This window comes from Vespula pensylvanica, chromosome 23 (genome assembly GCF_014466175.1).
Source record: "Vespula pensylvanica isolate Volc-1 chromosome 23, ASM1446617v1, whole genome shotgun sequence".
NCBI lineage: Eukaryota > Metazoa > Arthropoda > Insecta > Hymenoptera > Vespidae > Vespula > Vespula pensylvanica.
Window position 1 is genome coordinate 1,174,638 of NC_057707.1, and position 21,702 is coordinate 1,196,339.

General features: G+C 26.8%; 3 protein-coding genes across 6 annotated transcripts; 1 reads left to right on the forward strand and 2 right to left on the reverse strand.

Moving 5' to 3' along the window:
- Nucleotides 1-2,561: 2,561 nt before the first annotated feature.
- On the reverse strand, nt 2,562-5,212 carry LOC122636731 (ataxin-10). The gene is made up of 7 exons (XM_043828272.1): nt 5,026-5,212; nt 4,465-4,851; nt 3,933-4,382; nt 3,339-3,856; nt 3,077-3,273; nt 2,871-2,934; nt 2,562-2,775 (listed from the first exon to the last, which is right to left on the reverse strand). Exons 2-7 carry the CDS (start codon nt 4,581-4,583, stop codon nt 2,594-2,596), a joined length of 1,530 nt encoding a protein of 509 aa, XP_043684207.1. The 5' UTR covers nt 4,584-4,851; nt 5,026-5,212; the 3' UTR covers nt 2,562-2,593.
- Nucleotides 5,213-5,341: 129 nt separating this feature from the next.
- On the forward strand, nt 5,342-13,244 carry LOC122636730 (patatin-like phospholipase domain-containing protein 2). Of its 2 annotated transcripts, XM_043828270.1 has the most exons (13): nt 5,342-5,753; nt 7,893-8,005; nt 8,082-8,201; nt 8,303-8,491; nt 8,566-8,649; nt 8,739-8,915; nt 9,014-9,189; nt 9,375-9,485; nt 9,742-9,899; nt 10,005-10,092; nt 10,251-10,344; nt 10,456-10,654; nt 10,732-13,244. In XM_043828270.1, exons 1-13 carry the CDS (start codon nt 5,546-5,548, stop codon nt 10,938-10,940), a joined length of 1,926 nt encoding a protein of 641 aa, XP_043684205.1. In that variant the 5' UTR covers nt 5,342-5,545; the 3' UTR covers nt 10,941-13,244. The 2 variants fall into 2 exon arrangements, with proteins under 2 accessions (XP_043684205.1, XP_043684206.1); XM_043828271.1 differs by lacking the exon at nt 9,375-9,485 and having other exon boundaries at nt 5,343-5,753.
- Nucleotides 13,245-14,346: 1,102 nt separating this feature from the next.
- On the reverse strand, nt 14,347-21,486 carry LOC122636754 (transcription factor SPT20 homolog). Of its 3 annotated transcripts, XM_043828339.1 has the most exons (22): nt 21,415-21,486; nt 21,196-21,342; nt 20,198-20,308; nt 19,907-20,101; nt 19,642-19,760; nt 19,287-19,539; nt 18,966-19,178; nt 18,695-18,873; nt 18,374-18,583; nt 18,087-18,246; nt 17,937-18,011; nt 17,520-17,855; nt 17,268-17,427; nt 16,989-17,194; nt 16,707-16,854; nt 16,415-16,608; nt 16,201-16,338; nt 16,033-16,129; nt 15,791-15,867; nt 15,538-15,721; nt 15,083-15,249; nt 14,347-14,880 (listed from the first exon to the last, which is right to left on the reverse strand). In XM_043828339.1, exons 3-22 carry the CDS (start codon nt 20,243-20,245, stop codon nt 14,722-14,724), a joined length of 3,318 nt encoding a protein of 1,105 aa, XP_043684274.1. In that variant the 5' UTR covers nt 20,246-20,308; nt 21,196-21,342; nt 21,415-21,486; the 3' UTR covers nt 14,347-14,721. The 3 variants fall into 3 exon arrangements, with proteins under 3 accessions (XP_043684274.1, XP_043684275.1, XP_043684273.1); XM_043828340.1 differs by having other exon boundaries at nt 15,083-15,246; nt 21,196-21,471; XM_043828338.1 differs by having other exon boundaries at nt 21,196-21,471.
- Nucleotides 21,487-21,702: the final 216 nt, after the last annotated feature.

Consider the following 21,702-nt stretch of genomic DNA (forward strand, 5'->3'; position numbering starts at 1 on the left):
TTGAGAATGGTTCATGAAATCGTTTAGATTAGGAAATTTTTGATTAGTAATATCATTATTATATTCTTCTTTATCATAAGAGGGAACTTTAAGTTTGGATTAGCTAATAATTAATCACAAAAGTTAGAATATCGTATAATCCTTGTTACGTAAATGTACTTGAAAATTTCTTTATTATATCTTTCTTATTATAAAAGAATTTTTAAGTAATTATTAAGATTGGCTAATTATTGATCCCTTCTGAGGAATGAGAATTGGTTACAATTAGAAATGGAAAATAATTAGAGCATCCTTTTTTCACTCTTTTTTGCTCTCTCTCTCTCTCTCTCTCTCTCTCTCTCTCTCTCTCTCTCTCTCTCTCTCTCTCTCTCATTCTTTGACTGTCTCTTCAAACATCTTGCGACTCTTCCCGTTCCAAATATCTCTCTTCTCGTACCTTTACGATCATCCATAAACGTATACGAAGCTCGCTTTTAGTGGCTATTACAGAAATCTCGAGCTCGGCGTAACATTTACGGCTCTTACACCGTGTGCGGCAGTCGTTAAAAGGAAAAGCACCGAGAAAGGCACAATCTCTTCCCCTCCCTGCTTTCTCTCTCTCTTTCTCTCTGTCTCTCTCATTTTCTCTCTCAATATACGGTTCTTCTTTCGATCTTTTACTCTTTACTATCCATCATCGATCTATCTATTTATCGATGATTCGAAATCATCGATCTCTCACCAACACAAAGTAAATATAAACATAGAGTTAATCCTAGATATATTACACAGTAGTATTGTAATATATTTTTATCGAAAATATCGCGAATTTATCTATCATGATAAGAATCAATATAGTATTGTACTTGTGGATGATAAAAGATTAAGTACATAAGAAGCACAACAAGAGTTTTCATTCCATTTGTTTTTACTTGCTCGAATAAAGCATCGGTGTCGGTCTGATCTATAGGTATACTCTAAGTAAGAAAGAGAAAGAGAGTACAGGAAATATATTGCCAAGTCGGCTCTCAAAAGAGAAGCTTCGCGTAGGCGAGCGTCGGCACTCTCGTACCTTGGATCGTTCTTTGAAAAAAGAAAAAAAAAAAAAGAATCCAAGACTTATTAGGTACCGACATAGCTTCGATTCGAGAACCCCTATTAATACGAAAGTGAACTTGTTTTACCTACAAACGTATGTACTATGTATATATATTATGTATTATGTATTACGTATTATGTATTATGTATTAGGTATTAGGTATTAGGCATGAACTTGGATATTTCAAAAATTATGTAGCTGAAAATCGTAGAAATTGATTTTATTATTCTTTAAGATTTTTTGTGCACATCTTGACGCAAATAATAATAATATGTGGCCAATTAAAAGAACGATTATAATTGCCAAATAAATTTCCTCTTAATGACTTCTCAAGTTGCATCGTATTCTAGATTTATCGTTTCGAGAAGAGACCTTATTGAAAAATGAAAAGTAATTTAAAAAGAGGTTTATTACACGAGTAGACGATCATATCCATTTTCATTTGATGCGAAACGAATAGAATTATTTAATGAAAACAATAATCTTGGCTCTCAATTAAAAATATTTTTTGATCAAATATTTCATTATTTTGTTAAGAATAAATTTCATTAGAAATTTATATCAAGATATATTTCTTCATAGATACGAACGTAAATGATCTAGAACGTTCGGTTAGCTTCTGTTCGAATAACACGACAGAAGTATGTTATTACATTGGGTGAAATCAAGCAATCGCGGAGTTGGCCATCGAGTATTAACTTATCCCGCTCACAGTGAGAATTATCTTGAAGTATTTATTTAACGTTTTACTATCTGATCTATACATACGTATAGAGAACATGTACAACATTGGAATTCGCGTTATGACTTTGTACAACTCTTGTAGCAGAAACTATTTCATTGGAAAGGAAAATCACTTTGCACACTAGGCTTTCGAAATTTCCGCTTATAATCGACGTATAATGAGTACTAGCATAAGTGGATATACTTTAAATAGAAATCACCCACGATATATTGGAACTTCCCATTTGCAAATATCTTGAGAAAGAATCTTGTTTTTTTTTTTCTCTTTCTGAATACTTTTACTTTTTGAAGTTTAACGGTGATCAACGATTAATTCGCATCTTTACTCGTAACGTTTTCTTTTAACTTGTCATATAATTATCGGAATATAATTATCAGAACGTGTCATATAATTAAGTTACGCGTTAATAGCCAAGAAAAGACCTTGTACCATTTTTATGGGAAACTTTGTTTCTGAAGATTTGAGTAAACACGCATACATATTATATATATTCATACATACATATACATACAACGTACGGAACGTATTATTACCGATATTTTCTATTCGGTCAATAAAACAGAGTTTTATCATTGTCGGCAAATTCCGTTCGGTCAATAAAACAGACATCTACTATTATTTGTGAACACGCGATAACAAAAATATGAGAATTTGCTCGATCGGTAATTAACTGATGAAAACAAACGATATATGAAGAACAAAATGATATAAATGAGACATTTAATTAATATTCAAATATTGATGGTAATAAAATTTTATTGATTTATATTTTATGATAATGGTACGATTCCGATAGATTTTCCATTTTCGTTTTCTTGCAGAGTCAATCCCATTTCTTTTAAGATAGCGTTATCCATAACACCGATTTTCGTAGAATTACGAATAATTTCTTGATTTTCCAGATTTTCTTCACACAGATTACGAATCGCTAAGATAATCCACTGCATTATTACTGTTGAATAATTTATCATTTAAGGAAAATAAAATATTAGATCGAGTATAAGCATGGAAAAAATTAAAATTTGTTAATAATTATCAAAAGGATACATGGATTTCGGGCATCGATATTACAACAATCAAAAAGTAGAGGAATAGTATCTGTTTCACGAACCTGAAATTTAGACTATTTGTTAATCATATGATAAAAAAGATTTGGTATTTTCTAACGTCATCTTAATTTAAGGAAGAATCAATATTTATTGATAGTATTAAAATGCATATATTAAAAAAGATCTTTTTCCAGTATTACTTACAAGATCTTGACATGTTTTATTCTTGTATGACATGTTCCCAATTACTCTTATCAAACCTACTTTAAAACCAAAAGCAGGATGGTTTTCTAAGTCGTATTCTATTTTTTGTGTGGACGGTGCTACGTCACTTAATTTTTGTATAGATGTAAAATAATTCTCTGATTCCTTACCACACATATGTAAAGATTTCAATAAATCTGTAAATAAAAATAATAATGATTCAAAAATTGATCTTATATTTGTTTAATATATCAATACTTACAACAGCAATTTATGAGAAGACTTCTATTATTCTGAATAATGTAAAGTTCATCCGTAACTTCTGATGTAAGCACTCCTAATATGTCAAGAAGAATGATTACTTCCATAGGCTCAAAATTATTTAAATACGTATCTTTTGTTTTTAATATAAGATCACTTCTTTTGCAAAAGCGATCTGACAAAAAATTGATAAGCTTCTGACAAAAAGTAAATCCTGTGTCACTTTTTTCATGTCGATAAATTACATCTTGAGCTTCTTCATAAATTATTTGAAGTAAATGTAACTTATTTTCCATTGAAATATCTTCGTAAACGCTTTTAAATACATTTGCTTGATTTAACAAACATAGCAATGCATCCTTTGCACATTGTAAATCTTCAACTTTCTTTAACAATTGAGAACATACATGGATTTTATCATTCCACATAAAGTAATCTTGGTCAAATCTTTTCAAGGCATTATGTATGAACATACAAGCTGCTCTGGCTATTGAAACATCCTCAAAACATATGAATTTTCTAGAAACAATTTAAATATTGTTACAAAAAATATAAAATTTATAGTATTTTTAAAAAAGTTATTAAAAAAACTTACATAATAGCATTTTGGAATGTTGTACCACTTAAATAATTCTTTATGCTTTTACATTGCGATGAATTTCCATTATTGCAAGCGAACGTAAAAAGATTACATAAAAACTGTATACACAACCTTAACACTTGTATTTGTTCTTCGGATAATGTAATATCACAATTTAAAATAATATAATCTACGGTCCACTCTGCAATACCATTATATGGAAAACACAGATTTTCTTCTTGTAATTCATATCGAAATTCTGGTGTATCTTCTGCTAAATTAGCATATAATTTCTTAAAATATTTTCCATATTCTATATTATCTGGATCATAATCTATATGAGTGTATATATTTAAACAAGAATTGCCCAAACATTTCAACAGTATTATTTTGAGCTTATCAGGTATATCATTTTCCTTGTTCACAATTATCTCAGCAATTTTTGCTAAGACTTTAAATAATTGCCTGAAATATAATCTTCTATTAAATCGTTCGTTTAAAAATAAATAAATATATATATATATAATAATTTCAAATTTGTATATACCTGGATTTAATAATGCCAAAAGACTTCGGATTAAGATTATCATATATATCATCCCAATTACGAGTCACTAAACTTGTATTTAATATATTTAATAAATTATTCTCATCTATTATATTCATGATTTATTCAAACGATTAGATGTAATTTCTAATATTTTTCTCATATATATATTTTTTGTATATATTAATATATATATATATATATATTATTTTTATTTATTGCATCGAATGTACGTATTTGTACACATACACACATACACAAATGCGCGCATGCATGTAGATAGATCGAAACAAAGCTTTATTAAGATCACAAATTTAATTACATAATAGGTCTATGCTATCAGCAGTACGATTAACGTTTTACGTCGCTTGATAGCTAGAGTTCAATCTATATATTAACAAAAATTTAGTTAAAAAAGAAAAAAAAAAAAAGAGCGAAATAATTTATATCGTTATATAATTAGAAAAATATTTGCCAATGTTATGAATTCACAAGTGTTAAGAGTATGACGTTAGTTTTTATACAAAAATGCATAAGATATTTGTACATATTGTAACATACTTATAGAGGTTAAGTGCATAACGTAATTAGGTCAATCGCAGTACAGATTTTATGCAAAAATCAGATGCGGAAAGATTTACAATGTATTCTCATATTTTTGATAAAAAAATTCGTGTAGAAGATCGTACTAACACAAATGCATATGCATTTGCAAATACCATTGGTAGGCGGAGCGATCACCACACCACTTATCATCGACCAATAAGGAATAAGTCTACGTATTTACGAATCCGCGTCATCACACACAAATTATATCTCGTTGCTTGTGTGTAATGTTTTTTCTTATCCATTCTGAGGATTATCTGTCAGTGTTTCGTGAAAACAGCTGTTGTTCACACGGTAGTAAGAACGTTTCCAACCTAAATAGAATACGAGATTTGAAATAGAATTTTATTGGAATTATTACATTTGCCGGTAGTGTTAAATCAATGTGTTACATATATATAATCTAATAATAAAAATATTTAAAAACACAGTGCCTTTTATTAGCAACTTGTCTTCCTTCTTGAATAATTAGTCAATGAAAGAAAATTATATAGGGGATAAATATTTAAATAGATTTTACAACATGAATTTATCTTTTGCTGGTTGTGGTTTTCTTGGTATTTACCATGTTGGTGTAGCAGTATGCTTTAAGAAATATGCACCGCATTTGCTACTGGATAAGATTAGTGGAGCATCGGCTGGTGCTATCGCTGCCTGCTGTCTTCTTTGTGATTTACCCCTCGGTGAGTGAACTCCTTTGTTTATATATCTAGTAGATATAAAATATCTTAAATCATTAATACTTTATGCTATTGAGCAATACGTTTATTTAGAAATGCCTTTGTTGAGTGTCTGTTCAAAGATTACAAAAAATTACCCTTTATTGTAAGTTCTTACAAAGCGATTTGTATGTATTGAATTCATTCAAATTCTGCATAATTTATAGTTGTATATAATAACGTGATAACATATGCTTCTTAAATATATTCATTTAATATAACATTTTTTTTTTTCTTTTTTTTTTTTTTCTTTTTAAAGAAAATCATAATTATTAATGAGAGTAGGATTAAATGAATTGATAAGATCAAATCAATATAAGTAAATAAGTTAGTATTGATAAACATTGAAACCTAATAATATTAAATGACTTTGTTTTAATATTTCATTATTTATTACTTATCTGTAAGTCTAATAAACTTGACCATTGTATACATATCTAATAAGTAGGTCAAATCACATTCTTAGCATAGAATAATTAGAAGTAGTAATAAGTCTATTTATCAATTACATTTTTCCAAAATAAGAGTATAGTGATAGATAGATATTATAAAAGATATAACATTGATGTTTGTATTAGTAAACGGAAGAGTTATAATAAATATTATTGATATTATTATTTAATAAGAATTATACATATACATATGTATGTTGTACATGTGTATATATATATATATATATATATATATATATATATATTAAACATCATATAGAATTGAAATATATATTTATCAATGAATAATTACATAATAAGTGATTTAAATTTTTAGGAAATTCCAATACAAATGAGATCAAATTAGAGATAGAATATCAAAAACTATTATCTATTTTATTATTTCCTATATCTTTACCTAATCCTAATGATATAATCGAGATTACATATATTTACTTTTGATCTTAACAAGTTTCTTGAACTCTAGTTCTATTCACTATTAAAAAAAAAAAAAATCATAACTCTGTTAATAAATTTAATGAGAAAATTATATAATATTAATTTTTAATATCAATACTTGTACATATAAACATATTTGAATCTAGAAAGAAATCAATTTTCACATAATTGCTGTTTATTAATTATTATATTATGGTATCAAAAATCTAAATAATAATTTATAATTTCGAAAAATTTGTATGTATAATAAATCAATCGTTTTGATTATAAGTCGAATTGTTATGTCTCGAAAGATCGGGTATAAACAACGGTTGTTTTTTTCTTTGACCATGAAATCGCTTTGAAATGATGTAATTCAACGCGTGGTTGTTTGTGAAAGATGATTTATTAATATTAATCTATCGTACGTATCTCTCTGTATCTTTCTTTCTTTCTTTCTCTTTCTCTCTCTCACCAAACTCGTAGTCGTATGTAACAAAGAAACCGAATAAAGCAAACATTACATATTTGTATTCACAAATATTCTGTGTAAATATTATGCTTTCATGAATATATAATTCTTTTCAAATGTTTAAATTATATCATATAACATAATGAGACATAAGTAGTATACAAATATATCTATTACATTTTCAATTTTAAATTTGATTAAAGAGATTATGATAAAATTGAACAAAGATCAAGTGCTTAACAGAGATAAGATTAATTATATCTACAATAAAATTGATTGGACCAAAGAATGTAAACAATTTTCCCAATTGTTGCTTTGTTCTTTATTAAATATTCATAATTTAAACATTAATCGATATAAGCAAATAGGACAAAAGAATTTATTTATATTATATCTTAAGGTTATAGTATGTAATCTCCTTTTTTTTTTTTTTAATTTTATTTACTAATTTATATATACATTTTAAAAAAATTATTTGTCTTTTAGAATTCTTTTATAAAAAATTAATTGGTATAAGGTCTAAAGATCGTTAATATTATCTATAATTAAATATTTTATCAAGAGATTATAAGATATTAATTTGAATTATCATAGAAATATTGATACATATTTTATTCTTTTTTCATAAACTGATATATTTATTAGTTCAAGTAATTGTTTGAAATATAAATACTTTCTTATAATAGAATTAATAATTTTATTGTCATATTATAAACAAAATTTTTATATATGAATGAAGAAGTAATGACTTCATTTTTGCAGGTGAAATCACAAGCAATGTGTTACGTGTAGCACGAGAAGCCAGAGAGCATACACTAGGTGCTTTCAGTCCATCATTTAATGTACATGATATATTATTGGAGAGTTTACAAAAAGTATGTTCATACAACATTATATAATGTATAAAAGTGAACTATCACTATTTTATTAAATAAATTCTGTTATTTACAGTTTCTACCAGAAGATGCACATATTCGTGTAAATGGGAAGTTACATATTTCTTTGACCAGGGTATACGATGGAAAAAATGTGATAGTTTCACATTATAACTCAAGACAAGATTTACTTCAGGTAGACATTTTAGGGTAATAAAAAATATTTGAAAGTGTGTAATGTTATTTTTATTTTATGAATGCTTATATATTTATTCTGAAAATTCTTGTTGTATATAGGCTCTATTAGCCTCTTCATTTATTCCTTTTTTCTGTGGTATATTGCCACCACGGTTTCATGGAATTAGATATATAGATGGTGGTTTCAGTGATAATCTTCCTACACTCGATGAAAATACTATTACGGTTAGTCCTTTCTGTGGAGAAAGTGATATTTGTCCTAGAGATATATCATCTCAATTGTTTCATGTAAGTTATATATCGTTTATAAGAATAGATATAAAACACGAAAATATAAATTAACATTTTACTATGCTTCTCAGGTAAACGTGGCAAATACAAGTATAGAACTTTCAAAACAAAATATATATAGATTTGCTAGAATACTTTTTCCACCAAATCCAAAAGTAAGAACATAAAGTTTATTCATAATATTATTTTTGGTATATAATAATTTCCAAGTATATTTATATATATTTGTATATACTTTTTTCAGATTTTATCTAATATGTGTAAACAGGGATTTGATGATGCTTTAAGATTTTTACATCGTAACAATTTAATTAATTGTACTAGGTGCCTTGCTGTACAATCTACATTCGTCGTATCAGAGACATTAGATGAGAGTTTCGAATATGATCCTGAATGTTTAGAATGTAAAATGCATAGACAGGTTAGATAATTATATATTTTAATATTCTCATTCTCTCATCCTTTATCTGTGACAAATACAAAATGTAATATATTATAATAATCTTGAAATTATTTCAGGAAGCATTAGTAGCTAATTTACCAGAGACTGTTTTGACTATATTTCAAGATGCCATAGATTCAGCAAATAAAGGTCTCATTAATTGGTTATTTAAACATAGAAGTATAAAGTTACTCTCCTTGCTTAGTTTACCTTATACATTACCGGCAGATGTAGTATATGCAACATTTACGAAGTAAGTATATGTTATTAATAAATAAATTTTATATTTTGTGTATATAGCTTTATTAATTTTTCTAATATCCGGATATTTATTTGTTATCATTTTAAGTAACTTTTTATTAATCATTGCAATCATTAGAATATAAGAGTTCTATATTGCATGATTTTACTACTAACATTATGCATGTGATTTAATAGCTTGGTTGGTAACAAAATAGAAACTTATAATGTGGAATACAAAGTAATTGGAAATGTGCTTCGCACACCTCAATGTGCATTAAATTGTGCTAAACACTTAAAATCTTCACGGTAAGGATTAAAGTGCAATTTTTATATATATATATATATATTTTTTTTTTACACATTTTCTGACTTTTTTCATAGTATTATTACATCAAAAGCTTATAGTCATATTTAATGCTTTGTTATTCTTATTATACTTTTTATTATAATAATTGTACCTTTATTCTTAACTTTTGAATAAACCGTTTTTGATCTAATTATATTACATATATCTATATATCTAGGTATAGAAATAAATAATATAATATTATTTTAATTATAGGTTTATATTAAATGTTCCAAAATTACGGAATAATCTTGTTGAAGCGAGTAGATATATCTTGGAACAATTAAGTTATGTATTTCCACAAATCAATGTTTATTACCAACCTATACCTCAGACAATCAAGTGTCAATTAGCTATTACAGAATATGGGTCTAGTAAGTAATGTTAATTATTATTTTTTCATTATGTATTATATAAAGTAAAAAAAAAATGTAAAATGTAAATAACAGCATATATTCATAGTGCAATATATTTTACAGATATTTATGATATCAAATCAACAGAAAACAGTGATGCATTGTGTAAAAATTCAAAAAGTTTAAATTTGACACTCCAGTATAATGAATTGTAAGTATTCATTATACTAACTTTGCAGATTATATGTTGATTTGCTGATTTTTATTAGTTTCTTAAATTGATTAATAATTAAAAGTTAGATGTAATAAAAACGTATTAAATTGTTTTTCTTTGATATTATTTCATACTGCAGTAATACTTTCTTACAGACAATCATGGAAAGAATGTAATAATAAAACAAATTGTGTTATAAATGTGTCAGATATTGGAACAGTGGATGATACTTTCGAAAATATATTACAGGTATAAAATTAAAAAAATTTTTAATTTATATAGATAATTAATTTTAAATAAATATAGGAAAATAATTAATTATATAAAATTATAATTATTATTAAATAATTAATATTATAGGTAACTACAGATCAAGAAGCCGTAATAGCTTATTATTACATGGACGAAAATAATAAAGTACAGGTAACAGAAATATTTGATGTAACTGATACAGATTCACATGGAATATTATCTATTGATGAAGTAGAGACCAATACAAAATTACAATTCGACGGTTGGGATGAGCCTACTTGGTTATCTCAACATACATTAAATGATGGTAATTGAAATATTTAAATATATAAAAAATCTATTATAATAATTAACAATCATTAATATACTTTGTGTTCTTTGTAGTTACAACAGAATCTCTTTATACTGAAGCAAATCAACAAAGTTTAGAGAATTTGTCCGATATATCTTTAGACGATGATATATTAGATAATTCAAATATTTTTTCTGATCCTGAAAGCGAATGGGGAATGGAAAAAAGTAAACAAGAACAACAACCATGCAATCCTCCTGATAGTCGACCAGAAGTAGATCAACCATCATTAAGTATATAAGATAAATATTTTTTTTATCATATTAAACTGAATTTACAATATAATAGTACGCGCAATATATCAGGTGGATATTGGATACTTCTGTATACTTTTTTATTAACGATGTCTTATATAGCTTTATTTGATTTTCTTAGCCATAACTGTTTTGTTACATTATAATCTGCAGCAGTGCACACATTTATAGTATTTTGTTATTAATATCGTTTACTAACTGAGATATATTATTGTTATGAACTTACCTAAGTAAGAGTAAGTGTTCCACAGATCTCATGAGTAGACTGAAATATTGGTGTTGAATATTTTATTATATTAACAGTGATGTATTTGTAATTTATCTAACACTCTTAAGATTTAAATATTTTGAAGTCATGTTTATATAAAACAATTTAGTGTTTTTTATGACAATTATATTACCGTGCTTGCCATATGTCATTTTAAACATTATAGTTCTCTTTTCAATATTGATATAAACTAATTGTTTTTATTATGTTCTTTTTCTTTCTTATATATATATATATATATATATATATATATATATATATATAGCATATTAAAATATAGTTAACACATAGAAGTTAATTAAAAAATTTAATAAAACACACATGCCTATTTATATGATATTACAAAGAAATATCTGTGATTGCATACAGCTGGGTCTGGGTGCTATTAAACAGAAGTTTTATAATAATTATTGATAAATTAGATCACTAAATTTTGTTATTATATAAAATTAAGGAGATCGATGTACACATTTGTATAATTGTATCGTTTAATATTGCCTAATATTTCTAGAAAATATCTAATTTTTAAAATAATTTTAAGATATAATAACAATTACTAATTATATTAGGTATTGAACAAATCAAACGTATAAATAGAAACTCTCTTATCCAAAATTATATTCAAAAACATAAAATTAGGAATACCGAAAACTTTCAAAAGCATTGTTTATTCACATCATATAATCATAAATATCTATCTAGTTCTTACAAATTTTAGCATTATTTATTCGGAAAATTGAACATTAGATATCTCTTTGCAATAGGAAAAAGATATTTTGTAATTATAAGTACGATATAGGTATATGCCAGAATTCTAACTATAAAATAACATTTACAATAATGCACAAAGAGTATTGTATTCATGATAAGTAAAGACGAAGAATATTATTTTTTATTTAAATTTATAAATAAATTGTTTCTCAGTATTTATGTATAAGAAATGTTATATATCAGTCTCATCACAAGATGTGATTGTACATTCAAGTTGTACAATCTAACTTTTACGCATGAATACTTGTGAATTTAGAATACAATTACTATATATATAATATATGTATATACATATATATATATATACACATACACACACATAGGCGTGCGCGCGCGCATGTATATATAATGATTTATATATAAAAGATTTTCGTTTTGAGAGTATGTACAAAGAGTATTAGATGTAATAATAGAATAATACATTTAATTGTAGAATTAAACCAAAATTTTTAATATAAACATCAATACAATAATCTTCATTACATGAAATCTACACAATATAGTTAAATAAACTTAAATTGTATTTTTTTAATGTAAACTCTCAATTTAAGAAAATCTTGAAGACATAGTATAGGAATGGTAGTATGCAATTGTGGAAGTATCATGTTTTACTTTTTACATTGTTTGCTCTACTTTTGTATACATTTTCATATACTATGCATATTTAGAAATTATATTATTATAGAACACATGTGATAGATAATGTGTATGTGTGTGTGTGTGTGCATGTATGTATGTATTTATGTATGTATGTATGTATGTATGTATGTATGTATACATATACATATAGTATAGAATATTTTTTTAATATATAATTAACTATATAAACCACGTGCAATTTTTATTGCCATGCATTGAGAATATGCAGGTACTATAAAAATATATATATTTAAGGTGTTTGCTGGAACATTTTATTATTCAGTTGTACAAATTTGTACGCTTTTTATTCATTTATAACGTTACTTATTTTATAGGAAGCATTCTGTATTAACCATTTTTTTTTTATTCTTACTACATAGAGATTTATACTAAATGGAGTACTTCTTCTTCGGTTGGTTATGGCTTATATTAGAAATATGAAGAATAACTATTTATCGTAAATGATACTATATTAATATATATTTACAATTGTGCATTAATTAATCCAATGGGGAAATTCTGCCTAACGAGTGCTGTGACTTCAATACCTTTTCTTGATTGTTTTATTATGTAACATATCTTTAATATATAATATGTACATTGTGTCACATAATTATCCTTGTTTACAAATTCGATGAACATTTTTTATATTTTGGTCATAAATAACTAGTTGTTAATAATTTCTTATTATAATAAAATATAATTTTCATGGAAACGATTAATTAAAATGTTTATACATAAAAACAATTCAAACTTTCGTACTATCAGTTTTTCTCTTTTTTTTTTCTTTTTCCTTTTTTGCACTGTACAATTCACAAATTTTTATTAATGTTAAATCCATTGAAACTTGAATTATACTTTAAATTTATATATATATATATATATATATATATATATATATATATACATACATACACACACACACACATACACACATATATACATATATATATATATATGTATATATATATGTATATATATTTTAATATTATTTATCGAATATATCATAGATTCTTTACAAATAATTTACTGCCAATTCTTTAGCACACATATTTAATGTACAAAATTTCATGTAATTCATTAAATAAGAATTGCATTGTTTAAATGAATTTACACAATATATATACATATATTGTGCATCCTATATTACAACTTTGTTAATGTATAGAAATTATATATGACTGCTTCCTCTCAGATATAGAATTAACAGAGATCTTTGCGAATCTTCGTTGTTACTGAAATATTTCCATGTGTATCTTATTTATATAGAAATAATTTAATTTACATTATAATTTTATGTATCGTCACATAATTAAATAAAACGTTTTATATATGTTATATATACAAGTTTGTAAGGAATCGGTAAAAGTTCTATAGTGAAAAATATAACATGTAGGCACAGCATGTGGGATAGATCGAAGTATACAACAGATCAAGCTTATTTTTATCATGTGATTTTTCGTACATCATATATGCAGACAATAACCAATTTTGTTAAGGTACTATAATAAACGATAGCATGTAAATATTTTTTTCAGGCATACATATGTTACGATTGAAATCAAAACCATACTGCTGTCTTTACTTTTACTTCAAAGTTAAAATTATTATTTATCGTAAATGCAGAATGGTATGAAAAAGGGTAAAGATCAATAAAAATGAAATATTTATTGCATTTTTTTTCTTTTTTTCTTTTCTTTTCTTTTTTTTTTTCCTTTTAATATAAAACGAATCATATATTGTATGTATAAGTTATATATATATACAATAATTGAAACCTTCCTTAAAGCAACATTTTGAGAGAAAATCAATGTGTTTGCAGTAAAAAAATTATTGCACTCTTTGTGGCGAGATTATATTATGCGATGCCTGATTGATAAATTTCCTGTTTATAAAGCACGAACAGTTTCCCATATAAAATTCTGATAATACAGAAATTGAAATTAATCATTGTATTTCTACACGTAACGTGAAAGTTATATACATGACTAAATGGTATTAACCAGATATAACCACCTCATTATGTTTCTTCTAAGGTGGGCTTCAATTATTAAATGTAACAGAAGAAAATGTTAATATTTTCAACATTTTCAAACAGCATCGTCTCCAGGAGTTGATGCAGAATTCCTCTGATTTTCAATTTGCGTTCTGTTTTGCGAGCTGGCAGCTGCAACGGCCACTTTATGTTGAGTGGCTAAACATTGTTGTAATTGTTGCAACTGTACAGGTTTTACCACAGTTCTCTGTAACTACGGATTTTATCGTATAAAGTTAAAAACAAACGATAATAATTAGAAAAAAGAATAGAAAGAAAAAAAGTAAAGTAATATATCTTTTTCTTTTCTTAATTTTTTTTTTTTTTTTTATGTAAATAAAACGGTGGAATTCCTAATATTGATTTAATGATTATTAAATAAATTATTTGGATAAATGATCAACATATATACATACTTGCTGTTGAGATAGCGTAGTTATACCAAGACTTTGTGTTTGTTGACTACATTGTCCTGTAGATACTCTAGCATGCAAAGATTTTGTGAGTAAAGTTTGTTTGTTTGCAGGTACTATTTGGGAAGAAGGCGTTGTTTGAGACGCCATAAGCACAGGTTTGGTGGCTGCTAATAAACAAAGAAAACATAATAGAATATAAAAATTTATCAATTGTTCATTTTAAAGACAAAAAATATTACATAAATGTAATAATTAAATTAACGCGTTCACTAGCACAATAGAATAGAAGAAAAACGTTTATTACAAATCACGCTTTGTGTTTATTCATACTTAAATTAAAATTGAGAATGTCACAAATATGTGATATTGCTAGAGAACGTGTTAAAAAAATATCATATCAATTGTCTATTAAATTTATGTACATTATACATATTTATATTTTATACATCACTTACCCATTATAGGAGTTAACACTTGTTTGTTGCCAGATAATATCAACTGACTTGCTGTTACTGTTTTAGCTACTGTTACTAATTGATTTGGTAAAACAGTCGATTTAACTTGGTTTGGCTGTACTTGACGAGCCATATGATTAAGTCGAGGCCTTTGAGATCCAATAAGTTGAATTGCTTGTCCACCCTAAAAATGAATATTATATACACAAATTTATTATAATATATAATATTATATTAGAATATTACACAATACCTGTGATAAAGTCACTGTATTAGTGCTGCGTATATTTTGTTGAGATAAACCTTTTACTCCTGATGGTATAATTTGGGCTGAAACAATTATAATCATATTATATAAAAATATGAATATTTAAAATGTACACTTTAATAATAAATGTAAATTTTTCTTATCAAAAATTCTACTATTTTATGTCAATAATCGTTATTAATAATACTAACAATATGTATGAAATATGATTTATAAAAAACTTATACCGATTGGTAAAGACAAATGAGTATTAGCAGAATTCGCGATTACTACAGTTGGTGTACTTCCAGCGATGGCAGTCGTTACAACAGTAGCAGCGATCATCTGAAATCAATTTATTATTAATATTGAAACTTTATTCTATATGTATATATATATAAATAAAATGAACTAACACTGGAAACTGTAGTGCAAGTATTAGTCGCTGATGATATAGGTAAAGATACAATGACACCTGTAGGTGTAACTGAACCTGTTGTCGCTGACACATTCAATGACATTGTGATGGGTTGCGATAAGCCAGGGAATGATACCTATTATGTAAATAATAATTCATTAATATTTTATTTTTCTCATATTGAATAAAACAAATAAACTATTCTTTAAAACCTGAACATTTTGAAGTCCGTTGATAGAATTAGGCAAACTAGTGAGATTTACACCCTGCAGATTCACATTAGCAGGTGGTGGACTAGTCATTGGACTTGCTGGTTGAGTACTTTGACTGGAAGAAGCAGTTAAGCGTTCTAATAATGGTGAGGCAGAATTGAAACCAGGGATTGGATTATCTGCAGATGGTGTACCTATAAAAATTAAAAATTATATATATTATTTGTATATAAGGTACATATATATCAAATTGACTAGAATTATTTTTTCTATGTAGAATCATTTTTCGTACCAGCAAGCAAAGCTGAAAGCCCTGGCATTGATAAGCCAAGAGTTGAAGTGGGATCTTGTACCCTAGCTAATCTCACAGCTGTTGCTTTTACTGGCTGCTGTTTACAAGCCAGCTGTCCTGTCAATGCAGAACTTAAACTAACTCTTACCTAAAATAATAAAAGTAATTTTGATTGTTTTGTACGAATTACTAACATTCTTTTTTCTTGATAAGTTAATTTTTTATCAATTTATATATTTATATATATCTTTTTTTTCATTTGTATATATTTATTATACATACCTGCCCCGTAGTACTGGGTACATTTATAACATTGCCATGACTAATAACCCTTGATGGGATGGAAGCATTTAAAGAGATCCTCCGTGGCTGAACTTTCTGTTGTCCTATATTCGCTGGACTACTATTTAATAAACTAAGAATAGCTGCATTACTTGATTTATTCGTAGTCTGTGCATTATTATTCATTGCAGCTGCTGCAGCATTAGCTATATAGGAATATATATCAAATATTTGTATATGTCATCAAAGAGTTACAGTTGTGAAAAAATAAAAATGTACCTGCAGCTTGTTGTTGGAATTGCTGAGCAGAGTTCATAAGAGAAGTAACGAGGGCACTTATAGCTGGATTAGTCGTATGTTTTTTAAAAGATATTTCATTCTGATTCTGATTAACTGTTTCATTTATACAACTTTGTGTTCCTGCTTGCAATTGAGCTTGCTAAAAACATATTACATATTTCCTTTAGAATACATTGTTATCACGTATTGGAATTAGTATACTTTATCATTTATCATTTTTAGGTATCTTACCAGAACGGAGACGTTAGCAGATGATGTATTATTAACAGCAGTAGCAGCTTTTTGTTGAAAAACTAATATTCCAGAGCCATTGCACGAATTATTGTCAGTCACTGACATCGTAGATGTGTCAATTTGTACAGAGCCTGATGCTGTACATGCTCCATTAGATAAAGGTTGTCCACTGTTCAAAGTTGTAGTATCGTTTTGAGAAATAACTTGAGGCACATTTGTGATATCCATGTTTCCCAAATTATTTTGCACAGATGTAGTAGCTTCTGTCATGGCTTTCATCGATGCTACTTGCCCAGCTAAAGTATTCAATTGTCCTTGTGCTCGTGATAAGATCTGAAATAAACAATTTTAACCTGTATAGTAGACATCGATGATAACTATAACATATTATACATAAAAACACATTTAAGAAACCTGTTGAGCTACATGTTGGGATTGTGCCTGTTGCAATTGTTGGGCTACTAACTGTGCTGCCTTTGCTTGCTGTGCCTAGAAAATAATATCAATAAATTGTTAGAGAAATCATTTTAGATTTTAATCAACGATATTAAGTATAATATAAACCTGTTGATGCGCTCGTTGCATGCCAGGAGTACATGTAACACGAGGCGTTTGCCCTGGTACTACATGTTTTATTCGAACATTTTTCCTACCTTCTTCTGTAAATATTTCTGTAAATTGTTGGATGTAATGATTTGCTAAAGCTCTTGTTCCTAATGTAAACCTATATTAGACAAAAAAAAAAAAAAGGATAAACTTTGTATAAATTTATTCAACAGATGAACTAATTCATATTAAGTTCTTGATATTTAAAATTAAAAAAATATAAATAAATAAATAAAGTAACTTACCGACACGCAGATCCATTTTTTTCTCCTTCTCGGTGATTCTTATCCATATAAAGCTCTCCCAGGTACTCGGAATTAGAAGGTCTTTGCAAAATTGAAAGCTTTATGTGATCTACTTCACCTTGGTTCCCGCCAGTTTCTAATATATACTCTTCTATAACTTGTGGCAGACAGTCTTTTGTTTCTCGCGGTCGCTCATACGCTTTCGCAAATCTGATTAACAAAATTCTCTCTTTTAATATAATTATATCTACACGTATAATTTTTTAAAATAATAGAAAGTAGAATCAAATGAAAATTAGTAAAGAAAATATTGTCAATGACCTTAAAACATCAATCGGTGAACTTGGGGCAAGAAGAGGAGGATTTACAAGGGAAGGTGTTGGACAGGCAGTACTAGTCACTGATCCTCTTTTAGCACGTAATTTCTGCATTAAATCTTGTATTGTTAAACCATCTGGTTGTGCCAGTTGCTCTAATTTTCTTTTTCGGTTTACCGTAACCTATAATTATTTATAGAGAATATAGGATTGTAATGAGATTCAATAATTAAATTTTATATTTTCATATTTAAGATAAAGCTTGTTATCAATACCTGAGAAAACTTTTTGGCTTGACGCATTAGTTGATGATCTGTAAGAAGGGGTTTAGACTGCCTGAGACGCGTTGTAGCTATACTAGGAACAGGATTTGGATCCAAGCATAAAGGTCCTTGAGTAGCTGCGATTAATTGCGATTCCAGCATTAATCTTTCTTCATGACTCCAATCTCCACCGCTCGTTAGAGTTGATACATCAGAAAGTACACTCTGATTGTTGTCAAAAATAAATATTAAAAAATAATATAATTAGTTGTTTTTCTTTAAAAAATTACATGAGCATACCTTTTCCAATATGTTCTTATTATTTTTATTTACCTGTGTCGTAGGTTTGAGGAGTACATGATGAACTTCAGGCTTATTATGAGTAAATGCTTTACGATAATCTCGAACTTCAGCTATTATGCAGCCATCATAGAATAAATGAGAATGGCTAGTTTCTAGCTGCTCTGCTAGCATTGCAGGCAACTGACCATTGTCTATGCATGAAAGCAGCTCACCCTGTTCATAACCCATCAGTTGAGTTTCAGAAAGTAAGGAATTTTTCTCGTACTGATTTCCCTTGTCAGAGCTGAAAATAATTTTATTGAACCAACCTTTCGTGAAATAAAAGTAACGATAGTTAATTTATAAATTTAATCTACATTATTAACGTATATAAACAACAACATACCTATTTCTAACACCTAATGAGTATCCTTTATTACCAGCATAAAGATTAACAATTAATGTGTGCAAACCTTCTCTTTGCACTAACCGTCCCAAAAGATCACATTCATTTTCTAAATTGTTCTGTATAATCATTGTATAAAGTAGAAAAAAATTTAATAATTTATAACCATGATATACATAAAAAGTAAATTACGTAGTAAATTATATTTTAACTGATAAAAATTTGATCATAGTTCTTCAATAATATTTTTAATATTAAAACATACCAAGACTGAGTCAGGTGTAGCATGAGGAAATTTAGATAATTCCTCAAAATAAAGCCTTGTTAATTTAGCTTGGATACTATGCTTAGAAGGAGCATATTCTTTCTTCTGTGATGTTACCAATTTTTCTGTTGCTAAATTTAAAGAACTTTGCCCCTGTACATTTTTCCAATATCTTGATGCATGATTTATCATTTCCTACATGCATAATATCGTATATCAATATCAAATTTAATAAAATTCAGAGAAAGAGAAAGCAGAGAGAGAGTTGAAAGAATTTATAAATTCTTTAACCTGAGCCTGCCGACACGCATCTTCTAAACTACTAGGTGCACCAATCATTGTAGTTTATCAATGTTAAATTCACTTAATGTCATATCTGGTACGACAATATTCCATCACATTCTGAAAAGAGAAATTAGAATTGACTGAACTATATAGAACATCCTTTAAAAAGTATTTTTGTATCATAATCATAAAAAAATATCTTTCAAACATGCAATCATAACAAAACACAAAAGTATATATACTTAGTTCACTTCAATTTTTTTTCTAATGTACAATGATATTTTTAATAGTATATATTTGACTTGTGTATAAAATAAATTAGTACAAGATTTATCCTTGGTTTAATAATGTATTATTATTGTTATTTTTTAATGGAGTATACAAAACAACAACAAGTAGCTATATATTTAAATTTTGTATGAATAATATATGTAAAAGATTCTTTTAAATATTTATTATTATTTAAACAAAACTAATTTAATTTCTCATATAATAAATCTCTTTGAAAAATACATTCATAATAATAGAATTTTCAAGAAGCATAACCATATTAATTGTTATCTTCTATATATTTCATATATTATTAAACACGAATTTTAATAGTTTTAATCACATTTCTGAAATATTAAATGTCTACTTGTCGATAGATATTTTATTTTTTTATTTATTGATGAAACTATTGCAATGGTATACCTTATCTTCAAAATTATAAAACAAATAGTCTGACTATATGAACAAATAAATAATATATTCTTTAAAACACGATAAAAATCGCGGCTGATTTTGTTATCGTACAAAATTTATAAAAAAAAGATATTTTTTAAAAATCCTTTTAAACTAATCGTAGAAATCGTCTCACTATCCACTTTCATTACAGTTCGAATCTAACTAAATGTCAAAACAAGCAGGCACACTAAATAGGAGGTTATGTGAATTTTAAAGGAAAGATTAGATAATAAAATATATTATTATATATACATAAGATGTAATAAAGAATGATTTACCTTTAAAGTTCTTTAAAAATTGTTTAATAGTAAACATTGGACACAGGATGTAGCGCGAGTCAATTTTCTTATCATAACCTCACATTAACTAATAAATAACACACACTTCCTCGGTGAATCGAAATATTTATTAATCAGTTCAGACACCTAAGTGAAATTATTTGGATAAAATAAATAATATTTACAAGTTATAAATGTCATATTCGGATATAGTGTAACCTATTATACAAACACCACAGAGGCACAGACTGGGAAATTGACCACATTTCTCTAGACTACGCATCCAATTCACATGCGCATTGGAAACATACTATGCATATGTATGTGTGTGTATATGTACACAAATATGTATCCACATTTTGTATTTTGCGAATTTTCTTATTCGAAACTTTCATGTTGATTGGTTAAATTTTGACAAAAGTAAGGTCCTATCCAATCAGGTTGTCTGTTTTTCAACGATACCATCATTAGTGACATCTATAAAAATTCATTTAAAATTTCAATTTA

Coding starts and splice junctions, on each gene's coding strand:
- LOC122636731 (XM_043828272.1), bottom strand. CDS start 4,583: ATGAATATAATAGATGAGAATAATTTATTAAATATATTAAATACAAGT. Junction 4,383..4,464: donor TTTGGCATTATTAAATCCAG/GTATATACAAAT, acceptor ATTATATTTCAG/GCAATTATTTAAAGTCTTAG. Junction 2,935..3,076: donor ATAAAACATGTCAAGATCTT/GTAAGTAATACT, acceptor TCTAAATTTCAG/GTTCGTGAAACAGATACTAT.
- LOC122636730 (XM_043828270.1), top strand. CDS start 5,546: ATGAAAGAAAATTATATAGGGGATAAATATTTAAATAGATTTTACAAC. Junction 5,754..7,892: donor TCTTTGTGATTTACCCCTCG/GTGAGTGAACTC, acceptor TCATTTTTGCAG/GTGAAATCACAAGCAATGTG. Junction 8,202..8,302: donor CAAGACAAGATTTACTTCAG/GTAGACATTTTA, acceptor TGTTGTATATAG/GCTCTATTAGCCTCTTCATT.
- LOC122636754 (XM_043828339.1), bottom strand. CDS start 20,245: ATGATTGGTGCACCTAGTAGTTTAGAAGATGCGTGTCGGCAGGCTCAG. Junction 19,540..19,641: donor TCATTAGGTGTTAGAAATAG/GTATGTTGTTGT, acceptor AATTATTTTCAG/CTCTGACAAGGGAAATCAGT. Junction 17,856..17,936: donor CCCAACATGTAGCTCAACAG/GTTTCTTAAATG, acceptor TGTTTATTTCAG/ATCTTATCACGAGCACAAGG.